This window comes from Schistocerca piceifrons, chromosome 8 (genome assembly GCF_021461385.2).
Source record: "Schistocerca piceifrons isolate TAMUIC-IGC-003096 chromosome 8, iqSchPice1.1, whole genome shotgun sequence".
Classification (NCBI taxonomy): domain Eukaryota; kingdom Metazoa; phylum Arthropoda; class Insecta; order Orthoptera; family Acrididae; genus Schistocerca; species Schistocerca piceifrons.
Genome location: NC_060145.1, coordinates 425,638,867 through 425,657,607, shown reverse-complemented (window position 1 = coordinate 425,657,607; position 18,741 = coordinate 425,638,867). Strand labels below are relative to the sequence as shown.

The 18,741-nt window shown below is 42.6% G+C and overlaps 1 protein-coding gene across 1 annotated transcript in view; it reads right to left on the bottom strand.

The window, feature by feature from the left end:
- LOC124712416 (galactose mutarotase-like) overlaps positions 1 to 18,741 on the bottom strand; it is a 53,552-nt gene that overhangs the window by 12,178 nt on the left and 22,633 nt on the right. Inside the window, exons 2-3 of the mRNA XM_047242710.1 lie at positions 13,445 to 13,717; positions 6,727 to 6,884 (exon numbers count right to left, since the gene is read on the bottom strand). Of these exons, the coding sequence (XP_047098666.1) occupies positions 6,727 to 6,884; positions 13,445 to 13,717 (431 nt within the window). The remainder of the gene's footprint in view (positions 1 to 6,726; positions 6,885 to 13,444; positions 13,718 to 18,741) is intronic.

The following is an 18,741-nucleotide window of genomic DNA, read 5'->3' as shown; positions in this document are numbered from 1 at the left end:
TGTGAAACATGCCGAATTGAGCCTGTGGGATAAATATTTGATATGCTCTTTCCAGCTTATGTTTTGATCAATGTGCATGCCCAGTAACTTGATTGATTGCACATTCTCCATCTCTTGCCACTCAGTTTTATTTCCAGGAGTGTAATTTAAACTAACTTACGCTAAGGACAACACACACGCACCCATAGCCGAGGGAGTACTCGAATCTCCAACGAGGGGAGCCGCGTGAACCGTGGCAAGGCGCCTAGACCGCGTGGCTACCCAACGCTGCTGAATGGGAGGAGATCCATATTTATTGTGTTTAGATATACACAGCGTGCACCGCACAACAACAACGTAGTTCGTAGTGATAAGCGACGACTGCCAGGCTCAACGCATGTATTGCAACAGCAAAAAGTAAGCAACGCTGCTGAATGGGAGGAGATCCATATTTATTGTGTTTAGATATACACAGCGTGCACCGCACAACAACAACGTAGTTCGTAGTGATAAGCGACGACTGCCAGGCTCAACGCATGTATTGCAACAGCAAAAAGTAAGCAAAATACACTAATTTAGCTCACTCTATGCTGCATACTCTACATATCATCCTCAATGTGAAACATGCCGAATTGAGCCTGTGGGATAAATATTTGATATGCTCTTTCCAGCTTATGTTTTGATCAATGTGCATGCCCAGTAACTTGATTGATTGCACATTCTCCATCTCTTGCCACTCAGTTTTAACAGGAGGTTATTTCCTTCAGTTGATTTGCCATACTGGTTATAATTTGTTTTAATTAAGTTAAATGTTAATTTGTTTGCATTAAACCACTGGTGTATATATTTCAAGAGTATGTCAGTTGTGGTGGATAGTTATTTTTATCATCACTTCTAATTATGCTCGTGTTATCTCCGAACAACATAATTTTGATAGCAATATTTATATTCTTTGTCATTTATATAAACCGATAACAATAAGAGCCTAAGTACACTGCCCTGAAGGATGCCTATTTCCCCTTTTTGTGCATCTGAAACCCATTTTAGTTTCTGGTTGTTGTGGTCTGAGATGATTTCTATGACCTGAATTCTGTCTTCAAGGTAAGATCCAAACCATTTCCACACAACTCTTCTTACTCCTATTGCATCCTTCTTGTTTAACAAAATTTGGTGATTTACTGTATCAAAGTCTTTTGATAGGCCTTTAATTAATTCCCACTTCACATTTTTTGTTGTCAAGATTCCTACAATGTAATCAGTGTAGGCATGGATGACTGACTGTGTGCTGTGGCCTGAACAGAAGCCATGCTGCTTGCTGTCCAGAAGTTTGTATGCATCTAAGTAACTTTTAAGTCTTATTTTTCACTAATGTCTCTAAAAGTTTGGAAAATGATTAGAGAAACAGCGGTCTAACCTTTGAGATTTTCAACCTCTTTAGAAACGCCCCTTAGCTGAATGACAGATTGGCAATATGTACCAGGGTCTTTATAATTTCTTGTGTAACGTTGTCGGTTTAATTTGCTATAAAAGCGGTGCTGATAGACAATAAAAGCGAGTTAAAAGCTGTGAGCTGTCTGGGGAAGTTAACCTTGCATTACTGCGCAACTGTTTCGCCAGGTATCCAGTCTAGCTTACCAAATTCCCAACCAGTCTAACATTAATTATAATCTTTTAATAGTCATACAACAACCGGTGATATATATATAGAAAAGAGAATTTAAATAAAAAGAAATAAATCAGTTTATATTTGGAAATTTATTTTAACATTGATCATTGAAATTTCAGCATATTAAACTCGAGTCGTAACTAAGCTGGTGCCTTATTTAGGATTGTGAAAATGTGAGATTTAATCTTACGGAACACATCAAATATGGAGCCAAGATTGGGAGACTGCATACAACACTGCATTCATAAAATAACACACGAAGAACGTTGAAAGATATGCAAGAGGAAATTAACCACAACCAACCGATTCAATTTTCACCCAAAGAAATTACGTTCGTAGCACAATCCTGTCCGTCATGTAATTACCACACACTGGTATACTAAATTCATACTAACTCTCTGTGAAATCTTCCCAAAAAGAATAGCTGAGGGCTACTTTGATGTTTACACCACATGCTTCACGTGGTCAACTTGGTTTACACAAAGCGTATAACTCCACAATAATTTTGATAATTGAAATAAATTAGATCGAAAAGCAATTTACAAAAGAAAAATCTCGAACTGGTTACTAACGTCTTACTATTAACCTGATGGGTCAAACAATTATATAAGCACATGGTAGTGGTCTCACAAAGTACACCCCACGTGGGTTGAACATAAAGAAAAGTTGCTATATTGAAAAATATTGTCAAGACGAGACGTTATAATCTCACGCACATTCGCATTTAAGATTGATAATCTTAGTTAGAGTTACTGATCAACATGTGGTTCCACTTTACTCACAAAGTAGTGACAAAGCAACTACCGGAATATATTCTGAACTTGACACTCGAATTACACTGCGCTGCATTTTAAGATAACATTAGAAATTTTAGAGCTAAACCTGAAATAAAGGTTATTAAATTTTCAGTTAGGCTGAGCTTAAGAAATCCATTGTCCTACGGACTTAGCAGACACGCGCTTAGCCAGAGATCTTACCACTTCAGACGCTCGCCACGGACAGACTGACCTGCGCACCTACCGAGCGTGCTTCCTGAGGGTGGCTCCCAAATACAAACGGAAGTGGCCAGAGGGGCAGCTTCCTATACCAACATGACAAGGGACGGCCAGGACCATACTAAGAATAGAAACCTCTCTGCTTTTAGAAAGCGTAGCTACCTGTTCCGACGTTGGTCCTACTGTTCTCTAGCAGACAGAAGGGAAGGGGGATGACAGTATCTTATCATACACAGTATATAAAAGAAAGCGGATGTAGGTTCCGTATGAATTACATATAAACTATGTTTTAAAGTGTAGTAGTGTGAAAGATCGTTCTTGTTTATGTGTAAAAGTAACATGTTTCACTGCTCAGTCTCCTCCCAGATAGTCAGAAATACCACAGTAAATTTAGAAGAGGAATTTATGCCGTAAATGACAACAGATTTAAGAAATTAACATGAAAGGAATCCAACAGAGACCTTTCAACTTAATTGATGAGGTCATCAGTCCTCTAGAACTCAGAACTACTTAAACCTAACTAACCGAAGGACATCACACACATCCATGCCAGAGGCAGGATTCGAACCTGCGACCGTAGCGGTCGCGCGGTTTCAGACTGTAGCGCCTAGAACCGCTCGGCCCCACTGGCCGGCTGGGAATTTGTACGGGCTCTTATATCCGCGCAGTTCAGTGCCCCACAAACCAAACATCATCATCATCATCGTATGCTTCACACCGGCGCATTAACATGTGCCCACGCACCCACTGTCCCTGGTGTCAGTTATCCATCACAACAGACAGCTTGTGATGTGTCCCAGTCAGGTATGTTACTACATACAATGCATGATGTGCAGTCAAAGATGGAACGTTACTCATCACCCGAGTTGGCAGACATGCATTTAATATATGGTGTGTCAGGATGTAGCGCCCGTAAGCAATGCGAATGTACAGAGAACGCTTTCCTAACAGGCATCATCCTAATTCGAAGAAGTTTATCTCCATGATATCAACTTACATTTACACCACAGAGAACTGCCAAAGTTCCACTCCAAAGACGTGCCTAAATAACAGACTTTAAGCAGATGGTGTTGAATCGTGTGTCCAACCACACGATGAGGCCTCATTCACCTGTGATGGTTCTTTCAACAGCCGCAACAGCTATGTCTGGATTGAGGACAATCTCTACGCCACCCACATCAGTGGCCACCAGCAATGGTTCTCTGTCAACATAAGAGCCAGTCTTGCTAAAGATCACCTTCTGCCTCCCCGCTCGACTGGTTCACGTTACCTGCTGTTCTTTCGAGATGTGCTGCCACGGTTCTTAGAGACTGTATCGTTTCTTGTCCGTAAAAACTGCGGTTTCAACACGACAGTGCACCACCGCGTATCTGAACAGCACGTACTTTCGTCGTTGGATTGGAATGAGAGGTTCTGACTCATGGCCAAGGCGACCGCTGGATCTCACACCTCTTGACTTTGTCCCCTGGGGTTACGTGAAGATGTTGGTGCATGAAACACCCGTAGAAGAGGATGAAGACCTGATTTTAACCAACGCGGTTGAGAGTGTCAGCGATGTTACTTGTGATAAGTAAGTCACAAGTAAGGAAGAAGACCCGTTTGCTACAGTCCCCGGCAGAGCTTCATGCACTGTTGCCATGCATGCGTAGACGCTAGCGGTCGTCACTTTGAACTATAAATGTCTACTACTTTCTTGTTATGCGGTTACGCTGTGTATGTCCGTAACACAATAAATGTGCATTTTCGACTATTGGTTCCCTATTGCAATATAATCGGTTGTGGCCACACTATCATCAGTTTCAATTTGACTCAAAAGGTTTGAGACAGTGTTTCACCTTCTGGCTCCCTCCCTCGCCCGCCAATTGACTGGCCGTGGCTGCGACTTCTCTAAAACCGCCGACGAGTACTGCATTTCCGTTCCATGATGGTGATGACCTTGTGCACACGACCACTTGGTAGTTCAGTTCTTTCGTTTGTAATGAGAAAGAAAATGCGGAAGACAGGCGACTTTTAGGTGTGTACGCAACGGACGTCGACGTTCTTATTTCATGCACTTATTGACAATGCGACTGGCAAGTGATTTGTAAAGTAACCGGACAAAAAATTAGTCACCCCAGTGCGCATGCACAGATGAATCGTTAAGCCTTTACAGATGGCGCAGCGATAAAGTCACGTTGTGAACTACACACGCACTGCCTCTAACTGAGCATAAGGCAGAAGTGGTCAGCGATACATTTATGTTCCAAGCGGAAATTGTACGTAAGAATGGGTAAATGTAAGGACGTAACAGAGTGGCGAAAAGTGGCAATCGTGTTTGACTGTGCCATGGCCATACACTGTGTGAAGTTGCTATGTTTGCTGGTGTTTCGCGGCACGCTCTTCAACGCGTCTAAAAGTAGTGGTGTACGACGGCTACCCAGAAGGTATGCACCGCATTTTTTTCTTCAACAATTCTTGATTGAACATAATGAGAATTACAGAAGAATGATGTTTTATCTACACACTCTAATTCTCCATGTTATCTCAATCCCATTCTATATCCTTCCTCCAACTCGTAACAATGGCGTTTATGCCCTGTCGGTAGCAATTCTTGTCCTGGAAGCGGAGCCAGTGCTTCACTGTGTGAATCACCTCCTCACCGTCTTCAAAATGTCTTCCACAAGTGGCATCCTTTAATGGCCCAAACAAATGTAAGTCGGGGGGAGGGGGGGGGAGCTAGGTCAAGGCTGTCAGTTGTGACAGCCGTGGATGTTCTCCCCGACTGCTTTCTGATGACCTCACCCTACGTGCCCAGCGAGTAACTGTACTTTTGTCCATAGCAGATGCTCCATAGACTTTGCACAACATGCACTTTGTGCTAATGAAAGTCCAGAACAAAAGTACTGTACCTTCCTAGCCCAAGTAAAACACCTACAGTAATAGTTTTCATTGACAAAGAAAAGGCTGGAAATTTATTGGTTAAACAAAGCAGGGAGGAAAAGCTTGAAGTTAAGCAATTTCAAAAGCTGGTATCGGTTCGTAAATTCTGAACGTGTATTCTATAAACGGAAGAGGATTTACACCTATTTTCTTTCGTGACTGTACGGTTAATTTTAGTCTTGATGTCGCTACTGGAAATTCTGGTAGTGGTTGGTTTACCCTTGCTATTTCATCCATTTGATCGAGCATACCCGGTATGCAGAAAATGGCCATGGTCATTTCGTACTCCATCCAAATTAATAAATAGAACTAGTATTTGCTGTGAAGTGTCCACATGCAATAGTCGTTCATTTATCAGGTTGTGTCAGGTGTAGGGAAAATGTTTGTTTTCGTCATCCAATAGCGACTGAGCAATTTCGTGATAACTACAGGGAATAACAAAGAAAAATGTTAACAGTGGATTTCCTTTTGTGTGTTCTTTCCGTGCGAAAAATTACAGGGTATGTCGGATTGGACCAGCCGCTTGTTGAGGTTCCCCTCGGGCAGGTGCAGCTTGTACAGGCTACCTACCAGGTGGCACGATTATATGCATTCTGCATACGTGCAAAGCCCTTGCCCCATGCATTCGGCCGGAGTAGTTTACTGACTGTCCATGCATCAACTGTTTGCCCACCCCTGCCAACCTACACTCGTGGACGACCGGTAGCATACCAGCGTGCACTAGAGCTGGAACAGTCTATTGCATGGCACATTAATAATACTAGAACACTTTGTGAAAATAATGCCAACAAAAGTCACCAGGTTGTGGGACGATATAAATCTCGAGCAGATTCCGAGGTTTCTCGTGCTTTAACAATAACAGCACGCGCAGTTTGAGTCGTCCTCAGGCAAAGGACTTGCTGTTAAGAATACCTTGTCGAAGGTTTCTCGTGCCTTAACAATAGCAGCACGCGCGGTTTGAGTCGTACTCAGGCAAAGGACTTGCTGTTAAGAATACCTTGTCGAAGGTTTCTCATGCTTTGACAATAGCAGCACGTGCGGTTTGAGTCGTACTCAGGCAAAGGACTTGCTGTTAAGAATACCTTGTCGAAGGTTTCTCGTGTTTTAACAATAGCAGCACGTGCGGTTTGGGTCGTACTCAGGCAAAGGACTCGCTGTTAAGAATACCTTGTCGAAGCCCCAGAAGCCACCGTGGCAGCAGTGCGAGCCCTCGTTGCGCGACACGAACACGGGCAGCCCGTCCAGGCGGAAGCGGCCCCTCCAGATCCTGTTGGCGACTCGGCCCCGCACCCCACTGCCCATCAGCTTCTGGTATTTGATGTAGTCTGCACAACCAGCAACAAGTCACATGTCCTGTCCTGGCGAGCAACACAAAGCATTTAATAACCAGCAGTTTTGAATGGTACTAACAGACATACTATTTGCTTGTACTAGATTTGTATCCACACCCTATCTTTCAGTGGACAGTTTTGTTATTATTGTTTTTATACCTCTAGAATGTTTCGTTCACAACATAAGAGGCGTACGAAACGCAAAAATGAATTAACATTAAGTCTATCATAAATCGTAATATTGCTAATTCTTCGCTGCTTCTTCCTCGCAGGGCAATTCAGAACTAATGCCGCAACTCAGGACCTTTTTCACAAAAGCCAACAACTACAAAATAAAAAAAAATCAGGAAACACATTTTATTGAATTACTTGAACTATATACATTCCTTATGATGTACAAAATTATATTTCACAAATAAACTGTGCCGGCCGGGGTGGCCGTGCGGTTCTAAGCGCTACAGTCTGGAGCCGAGCAACCACTACAGTCACAGGTTCGAATCTTGCCTCGGGCATGGATGTGTGTGATGTCCTTAGGTTAGCTAGGTTTAAGTAGTTCTAAGTTCTAGGCGACTGATGACCTCAGAAGTTAAGTCACATAGTGCTCAGAGTCATTTTTGAAATAAACTGTAAACAACGGTGGGGAAACATATCTATGGACTTTCAGTTGAAAATGAAAATTTTGAAGAAATCACGAATATTTCCAAAACTGAACATCTACAGATCAATTATTTTACGGCAGTTACGTTCTAGTTTATTTTAACCCACTGAAGAAATAATAATTTAATAAATTGGTTCACTAAGGTACTGTACTACATTATCTTCATTGACATGTTCCCCACAACACTCTAGGGCGGCCAAAGAAGTGAGCATCTATGACATGATTGATTAAAAAATCCGTTAATGTAATGTTGTCATAAATCGAATATTTTCAATTTGAAACTCCCACCACACGATGCTATTTTCTCATTCGTACGCCCCATTCTCTCTCTCTCTCTCTCTCTCTCTCTCTCTCTCTCTCCCAGCGATTATTGTTGGTGTTAGGTATGTTAAGTGCGCCTCAAAAAAACTGGTCTTCTTCTAGAGTGGCCCAAGTTAGCGAAAAGGTTGGGCACCCTGCTCTGGGTATGTGGATTTCTGTGTAGCACCTGACACATTTATCAAGCTGCTGATTATCTCTCAGGTTTTTTCATTTCTTTTGCAGCGACAGATATGAAAAGAAATGTATTTTATGTTTTCGGTACTTGGCTTCTGGATGCTCTTTTGCTGACTTTCACTACGTCTATTGCTTGGGAAAGGCTACAGTCAGCGAAATTGTGCAACAAATCTGTCAAGCGATATGGATCAAGATGAAAGCAGAATACCTCCTCAAACCGAAAAATTTGAATCTCGAGCAAATTTTCTCATATTATAGACGTTATAAACGGGAAGCATGTAAGTGTAATACAACCAAGCAGCACAAGATCGCTTTATTACAATTATAAACAGTTTTCTCAATAGTTTTAATGTCGCTCTGTGACAGCTGCTATAAATACGTGTGTGTCGATGTTGAGGCAGACGAAAAATGTAGTGATTCGTCCGATTTCAAAGATTCTTTCTTCTATAAACAACTGATGGATGGAAATTTAGAAATACGTAACGATGAGGAAATAGAACGTATTAATGACAAAATTTCTTATTTCATTGTTGGTGAAGAGCCATTCAGCCTGTCAGAATATATTTTAACCCTATCCAGGAAATAACTTAAGTAAAAACAAAATAATATTTAATTATCGGCTCCTGGGAACTGGATTCGCCGTACACAACTCGGTTCTATAGTCAGTGATCGACTTCACCTCTCCCAGTGAAAGAGTCTCATTACTGTCAGTAAAATCAGCTAATAAAGCTTACACACCGATCAGCTTACATGCCCTTACAAATCAACATAACAAAACCGATCGTGAAACCGTGTATAATTTCTGTAAAACTCTGGATGAAGGAACCAACAAAATACCAAGGCACAATGTTAAAATCTTATTGGTCGATTTTAACGCAGAGCCAGGAAAAGAGAGAAAATTCAAAGATATAACAGACCCTTATACCAAATACAAACGTACCAGCAAGAACGGTGAGAAACTAATTAACTTCTGCAGGAACTTTCGACTTAAAGTTATGAGCACCCAGTTTCAAAATCTACACACAAGATAACCACATTGAGATCGCGGGCGAATACCAAATTGATCACTTCGCGATTTCGAAGGAAAATACGAAAGAAATTCTAAATTTCAGACCTTGTAAAGGCGCTTTTGAATAAGACCATCATCTCTTACAAATAAAGACAAATTTTCAATCCAATAGAATGAAAAAATATCCACCCAAAAACATGAAGCCAGATCCGGAATACCTCAAACTCAACAAAGCATAAATCATCAAACAAATTAGTCAGGAAAAATCGACAGAGTGGAAGTAACTGACAAACCATGAAACTAGGACAACCCCATCGCACCAGAAAACATCGCTGCTGGACCACAGTCTGCGATCAGGCAATAGACAACCAAATAACAGCCTGGAAAAAGATTCAACAGCCACAAAACCGAGGAACACTGGGACAACTTTCTTAGAACTCGGAAACAGACTGCGAAGGTGATTCGAAAAGAAAAACGAGGATATGAGAATAATAGACTTTACGAAGTCCAACAGTATTTAAATAAAAAAAAAACACAAGACATTTCTACAAGACGTTTAGAGAAAACCTACAGGGATACCAGGCACCCAGATAGTGCTTCAAAACACCTGACAACTCGTTGGAAACCAACTCAAAAAACAACTGCAAAATGTAAGCCCACTATTTCTGCTCAATTCCTAACTGTAAACAACCGCAGGAAAAGCTTGACTTCACACCCCCAATATTCACACACCTGGATTCAAAAGCCCCATATCTCGCAGAAATTACGGTGATAATCAAGCAAGAATAACAAAGCACCAGGAGGAGATGGGGTTATCACAGAACTCTTGAAACTGAACGGTCCCACACCGACACAGAAATTTCGTCACCTAATCTCAGACATATGGGAGACGGAGGAAATGCGTTCTGATCCACCCGTTACACAAAAAGGGTGACGAGACAGACATCAACAACTACAGTGTAATCTCCCTGCTCCCAGTGGTGTACAATATCCTCTCCAAAGCACTACTAAACAGAATACAAACCCAGGCGAATCCACTACTTGCTGAATACCAGGCCGGATTCAGGAAAGGGCGACCATGTGCGAAACAGATCTGGAGCCTAAAGATGATACCACAAATGAGGAAGTACAGGAATACAATAGTTACATTCATCGATTACTGGAAAACTCATTAGTCAATAGACCGCGAAACCCTCTTTAAAACCATGGAAGAATTCGGGATCGACCGAAAGACCCGTAAAATCACAGAACAGACACTTACAAGAACAACAGTGCGTTGCGTTTGAAATTACCCTACAGAAACTGGCTGCCGCTTACCCGGCAACCGTCGCGGCACGAGACCAGTGCGTTGTTGCCCTCAGTGAACTGTAATACGACATTGGTGTTGGTTCTCTGTAGCTTATTTAGTGTACTGTTGAAAGTCAGACGTTTTGTAAAATTTGATATTCTATGTTTGATAAAGTCGTAATAAGCTAGACAAGAACAATAATTGTAGTTATATCTGAAGAATATTGGATTATACACCATAGTTTCATCGGTATAGACGTTCGGACAGACGGACTTCGGTAGCAATCCTAGAGCTTGCGCACGGTCAGAACTTGTCTGGGAGAATTTTTATTCACAGTAAAAGTGTTTTCCTTTTTTTGAGGTTTTCCTAGGTCGAATAATGGTTACCAGATTCCAATCTAGAATCATGCCATTGCTAGAACGACTCCAGAACGGTGTATTAACGAGCAGACTACTTTAATTCCGAGTTGTAGCCCACAAGGAACTTGGCAGCGAGACGTCGGGCAGCAGATTACTAAATTCGCGGAGTTGCAGAAATCCAATACCAGGAAGGAGTGCATTTCTACGTTCTAACAAACATTAGATATGTAGTTAGGACATTATCTCTGGTACTCCGATTAAGTTCCATATAAGAGACAACATCAAACAGATTAAAGTAAAGTTTTTTGTGTCATATAACGGTTTGAGCGTAGACAAATCATGGAATCCCACGCTTTGTTGAATAAAAACGCAAAGATGTCACTACAGTGCAGCTAACAATGACACATCGATATCATTGCATGGATCGATCGCGTAGCCGTAGATTGTATTCATGAATACTCTTTGCCGCCAAGTACCGTCTCCGACACTTCAGTTTTCTGTGGCTTAAGGGAACATGGTATGTCCTATGCCACCATTGTTAAATTATCGAATTTTGTGATCCATTATCTCGGAAATTTTTCAGACACCAACATACAATTTTCCATAATTATTAAATGCACCTTCCTAGATACACTGAACTAGAATTATTACTAAAATTGTTTTGTCGGGCATGTTATCTTTTTTTCAAATACTCAATTTTTCGATAGAATTTTGTAAATAAATTAACATAAGAACAAAACCACACAGGATATTTTAATTATTCTAGTTCCATATGTGTTGAACCTCACACTTGGCATACTGTGAAAATTTCATGCCTTTACCATCAGCACTTTTTTAGGAAACGAGTCATTTACTGCAAAAAATGTACGAGTTCGTAGTTCAGAGATATTGAGATTTAAAACTTTTTTATAACAAATTCTTACACATACTTACATTTCTGCATCTTTTATGCACTAGAATTGCCCTGGCTCATAGTCTGCATCTTCTTCAGTGTCACAACAGCTCAGTGCTTGCTCCCTCCTTTTCTTTCTTGGTGCTTTTGTCATTTGCTGAGCAGCTAACTCTACTTCACATACACGATGTTCATCCAGTTCCCACAGTACTTAAGCTGTGTTCTGTCCAAATCTTACCCCTAACTTCTCCAGAACCTTAAGTCTTTCATAGTTTCCACCACTAAAAGTTATTAAGCATCAGACACTGCTAACTTTACAGCCATAAGGCCAACAAATACATTTTTACACGCAGCACCACACAACGTTATTGATGAACTCATTCACATTCTGGGTCTTCCGATGTAAATTCTTGCTTTAGTAGCTCAGGATTAACCAAATCTCTGTAAATAGGTTTGGTTAGCTCCATTACTGCCGAAGGAAGTAAATGTTTTATATGTAAACTCATGCAGTGTGCCAGAAAATTCAGCTATATTTATACCAAGTGTTTGGTGGAGGTGTACACAAAGCATAACATGGCTTTTCATCGTTTGATATTCGATGAAAGAAAGTGCTTCAGGCAGCTCTTTTCACCTTCTCGAAATTGTCACAGTTATCTGTAATGGCCTACACTTAGTCATTTTATTTGCTGCACGGGATTAGCCGAATGGTATGCCAGCACGGTAACTCAGCGTGTTCGGTCAGAGGGTTAGCTGCTCTCTGTAATAAAAAAACTGAGTTAATGGATCAACGACGAGCTGAAATGGGTGTCTTGCGACGTCCGCCCCGAGCAGATACAACGAACAAAAAAAAAAAAAAAAAAAAAAGGCGGCACGGTAACTCAGCGTGTTTGGTCAGAGGGCTAGCTGCCCTCTGTAATAGAACAAACTGAGTTAATGGATCAACAACGAACTGAAATGGGTGTCTTTCGACGTCCACGATGAGCAGATACAACGAATGAAAAAAGCCGGCACGGTAGCTCAGCATGTTTGGTCAGTGGGTTAGCTGCTCTCTGCAATAAAAAACTGAGTCAGTGGCTCAACACTGAACTTGAACTGGTGTCATGGGACATCCGCACCGGAAAAAAAATCAGTCTAAGGCGCTGCAGTCATGGACTGTGCGGCTGGTCACGGCGGAGGTTCGAGTCCTCCCTCGGGCATGGGTGAGTGTGTTTGTCCTTAGGATGATTTAGGTTAAGTAGTGTATAAGCTTAGGGACTGGTGACCTTAGCAGTTAAGTCCCATAAGGTTTCACACACGTTTGAACATTTTTTTTATTTACCTATAAATAGCAACAGAAGTTAACTTACTACAAAAATAGCCAACATCACACTACTTTCAACAAAAACTAGTATCACAAACAAAGGACTGATTTGTTTATTCGTAATACCAACTTCTGAGACGTAGCAGGAGGCACAGAACAAAGCAATTCACAGCCTTCTAGACTATGTAGTTCCCAAGATATGACTGCTCAACTGTGGCAGTATATGTGTAGCCGCGTACATCCAAAATATTATTTGAAGATCTCAGAGTATTGTCTGACTTTAATGTATTATATACCAAAATGTTCAGGAAAGCCCAAAGCACATTATGGAGTAGAAAACAGAAAATGTCAAATTTCAAACACTTTCACGTACAATGTACCCTTAAAATTACGGATCAAATACTGTGGCGTACTGTAGCTTCAGTCTGAAAATGGCAGGAAGATATACCGGCGAAATAATAGAAAGAGAAAAAATAATATTTATGCGGCTGCGCGACCGAAATTTAACGGACGGACACGCGAAACAGTTCGGCAGCAGAGCCGGCGGCCTGACCGTGCAGGTTCTGGGCGCAGAGCAGGACGTCGTGCAGCACGCCGCGCCTGTCCGGGGCGCGCACGCGCACCACGGCGGCGCCGTAGCTGACGAGCTGCAGGCTGAGCCCCGAGGGGCTGGTGAACGTGTAGCGCCGCACCACGGCCGGCATGCCCGTCAGCGGGTCGCGCACGCTGCCCCACCCGTCCTCCACGATGCTGACGCAGGGGGGCTCGGGCGGCGGCGGCGGGGGCGGCGGCGGCGGCGGCTCTTCTGCCACGGAAACAGCCGAACCTGCCGAAACAGCAACGCCACTTTGCATTAGGTGCGATTCGTACTTAAAGGCTCCGACGCGGGACCGTACCAATAGCGGCCACCAACGATTATGTATTACAGAACTCAATTTACCGTTAAGTACACTACTGGCCATTACAATTGCTACACCACGAAGATGACGTGCTACAGACGCGAAATTTAACCGACAGGAAGAAGATGCTGTGATCCGCAAAAGCTTTTCAGAGCATTCACACAAGGTTGGCGCCGGTGGCGACACCTACAACGTGCTGACATCAGCAAACTTTCCAACCGATTTCTCATACACAAACAGCAGTAGACCGGCGTTGCCCGGTGAAACGTTGTTGTGATGCCTCGTGCTAGGAGGAGAAATGCGTACCATCACGTTTCCGACTTTGATAAAGGTCGGATTGTAGCCTATCGCGACTGCGGTTTATCGTATCGCGAAATTGCTACTCGCGTTGGTCGAGATCCAATGACTGTTAGCAGAATATGGAATCGGTGGGTTCAGGAGGGTAATACGGAGCGCCGTGCTGGATCCCAACGGCCTCTTATCACTAGTAGTCGAGATGACAGGCATCTCATCCACATCACTATAACGGATCGTGCAGCCACGTCTCGATCCCTGAATCGACAGATGGGGACGTTTGCAAGAGAACCACCATCTGCACGAACAATTCGTTTGCAGCGGCGTGGACTATCAGCTCGGAGACCGTGGCTGCAGTTACCCTTGACACTGCATCACAGACAAAGAGCGCTTGCGATGGTGTACTCAACGACGAACCTTGGTGCACGAATGGCAAAACGTCATTTTTTCGGATGAATCCAGGTCCTGTTTACAGCATCATGATGGTCGCATCCGTGCTTGGCGACATCGCGGTGAACGCACAGTGGAAGCGTGTATTCGTCATCGCCATACTGGCGTATCATCCGGCGTGATGGTATGGGGTGCCACTGGTTACACGTCTCGGTTACCTCTTGTTCGCATTGACGGCACTTTGAACAGTGGACGCTACATTTCAGATGTGTTACGACCCGTGGCTCCACCCTTCATTCGATCCCTGTGAAACCCTACATTTCAGCAGGATAATGCTTGACCGCATGTTGCAGGTCCTGTACGGGCCTTTCTGGATACAGAAAAATGTTCGACTGCCGCCCTGGCCAGCACATTCTCCAGATCTCTCACCAAGTGAAAACGTCTGGTCAATGGTGGCCGAGCAACTGGCTCGACACAATACGCTAATCACTACTCCTGATGAACTGTGGTATTGTGTTGAAGCTGCATGGGCAGCTGTACCTGTACACGCCATCCAAGCTCTGTTTGACTCAATGCCCATGCGTACCAAGGCCGTTAATACGGCCAGAGGTGCTTGTTCTGGGTACTGATTTCTCAGAATCTGTGCACCCAAATTGCGTGAAAACGTAATCACATGTCAGTTCTAGTATAATATATTTGTCCAATGAATTACCGTTTATCATCTGCATTTCTTCTTGGTGTAGCAATTTTAATGACCAGTAGTGTATAATACGAGACAGGGTTAAGATGATATGAGCATAGGAATAGAACGGGAGTTCGCGAGATACCAAGACAGGCTTATGAAATGACCATAGGAGTGAAGATACCTAGGGGAAGATCAAGAGACACAGATCGTTGAAGTGCAAGAATGTGCGAGGAAGAGAGGGGAAAACTGGGACAGAGTAGGAGGGCAGGAAAAGATGAAGAGACTTTGGACTCTGTCAAAAGGTCTTGCCGCGCGTAAGTGGTTTACTTGTCGCGTCTACATTTTGCAAAGACACGTGAGTAAAAATAAATACCGAAGGAGATTCATATAAAATTTTATTTTATGTATTTGCATGAAAAGTTGTTGTAGAGAACCAGTACGAGGAAGGCTGCGAGTTAACACCGATGCAGCAAAGCAGAGGGGGTGTGGCGGCTACAGCTGACTCCAGAGATCGTCCACAAGCACTGCTATTTGGCCGCTACAAGACACACAGACAACCGTCCTTGCAATTAATTAAATACATGGTGTATCAAAAAGAGTCATCCGATTTAAAAAAAAATCATAACTATTATGTTATTTGAGATTTGTGCGTGAATAATGTACTGTTGGAAAGAGCAAACTCTCGAGTTTTATGTGGTTCCCGCTAGGTAGCAGCAGTGTGCGCGCACTTCAGTTCTAGTGAAAGTAGCGTAGGGACAACAGAAAGCGTTTTGTGTTCTTCGTTTTGCGCAGTGCGGGTCAGTAATGACTGTTCAGAGTGACTTTCGTACTAGGAATGGTGTGGATCCTCCTACAGCACAGAGCATTAGGCGACGGCATGAACAATTCCGAGAAACAAGTTGTTCGTGTAAAGACAAATCTCAGGGCTGTCCCCGAGTGTCTGACGCAGATGTCGAGTACTTTCTTACCTGATACACTTATTTCAATTTTTGTTTACTCCTTTCACAACTCATACTGACTTTTTTAGAATTGTTACTAAAAGCTCTCTGTCAATAACTTGTCACACATTTCAGTTGTATTTATTTCTGTTCTTAAAGGATTTCGACTATGTGAAATGTTGACCAACTATTCACAATTACATTTTTCTGTTCATGTCTTGTTGAAACGATGTTTTGATCATAAATAAATACAAAAAATTAAAAATTATAAAAGGCATCCGCCATAGCTTCACAACATTTGATGTGTTTTTTGCAGTTTCATGGTGAAAAGGTGTATGGTCGATTTTTCTTTGCCGACAATACTGTTACAGGAAGCACATATCTCGACATGCTTGAGAACTTTCTTTTCTAGCATCTGGAGACTGATTCGAACGACATTTACCAACGGATGGAGCACCGCCACACTGGTATGTGGAACTGCGAGAACATTTAAACCAGAGGATTACTGAACGATAGATCGGTCGCTATGATTCAGCCCTACATCGCTGGCCTCCAAGGTCAATGCACCTGACTGGATGCGATTATTTTTTATGGGGCTTTATAAAAGACCCTGTTTATTGCCTCCGTTATCAACAACCATGACTAAACTGAGACATTGCGTTAACAGCAGCTGTGCAAGCTGCAACTCAAGACATGATCTCTACAGTGTGGGAACAATTTGAATACCACCTTGACATACGCCGTGCATCTCAAGGGAAACATACTGAACACGTATGAAAAGGTATGAAAAAAACGTTTTGAGTTTCCCGTTCATCAAAAAACAAAATTCACTGTATATGTTTATTAGTTTCAGAAATATAGACGCGCCAAATCGGATGATTCTTTTGATATACCCTGTATGGCAAAATTTCAAAATCGCTACGTGTTTGTCACAAAGTATGTCAGTCCCTGTTTGGCCTCGATACACTGCAGATCATCCTATCTGCAGGATTGGGGTCAATAACTTTGCAAAGTCTAACTAAGCAGATAGGGATTGCAGTTAGCATGTTAACTGCGAGTCTGCCTGCTTGGAATTTTGGTGAATTCCGAGAAAACGGGTTCTGGTTATTCATTATCGGAGGAGCTGGTTCCAAATTGCTTTATTATACACTTGGGAGATCTCTTTAAGAAATGATCCTTATAATTAAATTGAAGGGAAAGATTTGCTTATGCAGTACTTATTAAACTGCATTTACTGGAGAACTGAGTGTACGTACGATTTTGTCGGACTGACATTATTGGAATTGTAGGCCTACTCTAAGGTACTTGAGTGTGAGCTTTATTTTTTTAGAGGCTGATGATTTGGAATACCTGAGCAAGGTAGCGTCTCGCGGTGTATAGATGGTTGTGGTGACAGACCCCAGAGTTAAGTAAGGCGGGAGACATTATTATTTAAGACTGCGGAAATCGCTAAATAGTTTTAAAGTGGAGATCTATCCTAACCTTTTTTTAAAGATTTTTTCCTCTGAAGTTTGTAATCATACTGTGAAACGTCAGGTGGCTGTGGTACATCTCCTGACCGTGCTAAACACAAGGAAAACGTGACGATAGTGCAGTGACGTGCTATTTGTGAGAACGCGCAGACACAGTGATACGAAGTCTAGCTACCCTTATTTGACGTTAGTTTCTCCTCGATTCTCCTTTCATCCTACTCACTGTTGTAACTAGTGCTACGAACAGCACGCATCCTGCAATTAATACATGTGGAATACATCTCCAGCGGGCTACCATAAACTTACTCAGTAGGCGTAGCACAGGGGCATGTTACAGCATATGTTTCAAACAAACCCAGCCAGGGAATGGAAACTGTACAAGATGTTTGATGATGATGATGATGATGATTTTTATTATTATTATTATTTCGAATATATTCCTACACCAAATTACATAACAAGTGTAGTGTTGGCAGAAGAGCCAACACTGTGTTGCTAGAGGAGGCCGAAATGCACGCTTTTAAGCTCACGCAGATTGGCGTGAGGTCTGGAACAGTTAAAGGATTTGAGTCTAGCAAATAAAGTACGTAGCTGTTGGAATACTTAACTTTAATCCACAATTGTAGAACATCTCTCGTTACGGTACATGCTTCACAATATTAATTATCAAATGCTATGGCGCCTTGCTAGGTCGTAGCAAATGACGTAGCTGAAGGCTATGCTAACTATCGTCTCGGCAAATGAGAGCGTATTGGTCAGTGTAGCATCGCTAGCAAAGTCTGCTGTACAACTGGGGCGAGTGCCAGGACGTCTCTCTAGACCTACCGTGTAGTGGCGCTCGGTCTGCAATTACTGACAGTGGCGACACGCGGGTCCTACGTATACTACCGGACCGCGGCCGATTTAAAAGCTACCACCTAGCAAGTGTGGTGTCTGGTGGTGACACCACAACAAGAGTCAACGATTTAGAATTTTTGATATCGAGTGACACATTTCTTACAGGCAGTAGCTATTCTTAAGGCTGCACCTTGAAATGCTGCTTACCCGTAAGAACACCGATTTGATTCACACTGTCAGCATGCGTAGGGCACGTTAGGGCTTCCACATATCTAAAGAGGATGGTGCAACTTCCTACCGATTTCGAGAAACTCGAGTTTGAAAATGTTAGGCGT